The sequence below is a fragment of the Lipotes vexillifer genome, unplaced genomic scaffold, assembly GCF_000442215.2.
Source record: "Lipotes vexillifer unplaced genomic scaffold, Lipotes_vexillifer_v1.1 scaffold442, whole genome shotgun sequence".
Taxonomy (NCBI): Eukaryota; Metazoa; Chordata; class Mammalia; order Artiodactyla; family Lipotidae; genus Lipotes; species Lipotes vexillifer.
The window spans coordinates 3,670,064-3,671,547 of NW_006790311.1; the positions used below are offsets into that span (position 1 = coordinate 3,670,064).

Below are 1,484 nucleotides of genomic sequence, written 5' to 3' on the forward strand. Positions count from 1 at the left end.
AAGGCAGGAATGGGAGTGCTGGCCATTCTAAAAGCTTATTCCCATTACTCACAAAAACACAGCTGTGAAAATAAATACCACCCCCCAGACAAGGGTCTCGGGCCACCAACAGTCCTCTTCCTCTCTACCTCTCTCCAGCTGCCACCAGCATCGCCTGCTCAGGCAGAAGCTCCGGCAGAAACGCACCACTGCCTGGAAGGGAAGAGCGAAGAGGGTAGAAGCGGAGGGGACCCCGGCCTCTGGCCGAGAGCTGGAGTGGGGGCTTCGGCAGTCACCACTCACCCGGGGATGGGAAAAGCTCCAGATCCACTTTTTCCGTCTTGATGATTGTGAGAGTCGGTTTGAGATCGACGGCCGCCTTCATGGTGCCAGGAGTGGGGGGACAGACGGGACTAGAGCAAGTTTGCTGTTATTCTTGTTGTTTCTCTTTTTAATGGGGATAAGTAACAAGGGACAGGGGACGGGGGATCGGACCTTCTTTCCTAAAATCTCAAATTCCCGCTGACTTTCCCCGGCGCCCAGAAGGTGAGCGGCCGGAACTCTCTCCCGGGTAGTTGGCACTTTGCGGGAAAGTGCGCGCGCCGGGTGCCCGCCTCGCCTGCGCCCCGCCGGCTACCTCCTAGTCCTGGCCCGGCTCCCTCCTCTCCGCGGGCAAGCCGCCTGCGCTCGCCCTCGCCCTCGCTCTCCGGAGCCGACTCCCTCCCTCGCCCGCGCGCTCTCCCCTCCTCTTTGGGGCGTTACTCAAGGCGCCGAGCCCAGGCCTCGGGTCTGCGCGCCCGGCCCCCTCCCCCAGGGTCTCCGCGGGGGGGGGGCGGGAGGGACGAGGGGAGGGGCGGCGAGGGGAGGGCAGGCCGGGGGCGGGGCCCTGGACCCCCGGCCAATCGCCGGCGGCGGTCCAAACCGAAAGGAAGGCTGGGCGGAGCTCGGCGTCCGCCGCGCCCTCTGCCCCCAGGGCACTGCAGCCGGGCCGCAGAGAAGCCGCACGCGGAGCCAGCGGGTACCCAGGCCGCTCCGGCCCTTCGGGAAAGTCCGTCAGATTCTCCACGCATTCTTGAGGACTTGGTCACCCGCTCCCGCCCCGTCCCGGGAGCGGCATAGTTCTCCAAGTGCGTGTCTATCATTCATTCACAAAGACTGACACACAGGACGTGAGGCAGCGACTGGAGGGGCCTGCGTGCGAGCAAGCGCAGGGGGCTCCAAGCCAGTGTCCTCAAAGGGCTCTGGGAATATTGGACTCCAGCCGATTATGAGTCAGGGATCGGGACTGGATTGCTGGAGGAGCCTTCGATTTTTTCAAGGGCCAACAAGTGTCATCGTTAAGAAATTAGTTTAAAATGACCTGCCCTTGATAAGGATGGAGCCCAAGGCAGCCTTCTGGAGACCCAAAACAAAGGCCCAACGTCGTCTTTATTACTGGGAGAGTCAGGAACAGGGCCCCCAAACTAGCATCCACTCCTGGGCTTCCTTAAGCTTCCAGTTTCCCT

The 1,484-nt window shown here is 62.3% G+C and overlaps 1 protein-coding gene across 3 annotated transcripts in view; it reads right to left on the bottom strand.

Annotated features, from left to right (window-relative positions):
* ETS1 (ETS proto-oncogene 1, transcription factor) overlaps positions 1-1,484 on the bottom strand; it is a 131,127-nt gene that overhangs the window by 66,070 nt on the left and 63,573 nt on the right. The window contains exon 1 of one of the 3 annotated variants that reach the window (XM_007463629.1): positions 283-697. The exons of 1 other annotated variant lie outside the window; for it this stretch is intronic. In XM_007463629.1, coding sequence (XP_007463691.1) covers positions 283-364 — 82 coding nt within the window. In that variant the 5' untranslated portion in view covers positions 365-697. Of the gene's footprint in view, positions 1-282; positions 698-1,484 lie in introns of those variants that run through there. One more of the 3 variants, XM_007463630.1, reaches the window with a different exon arrangement.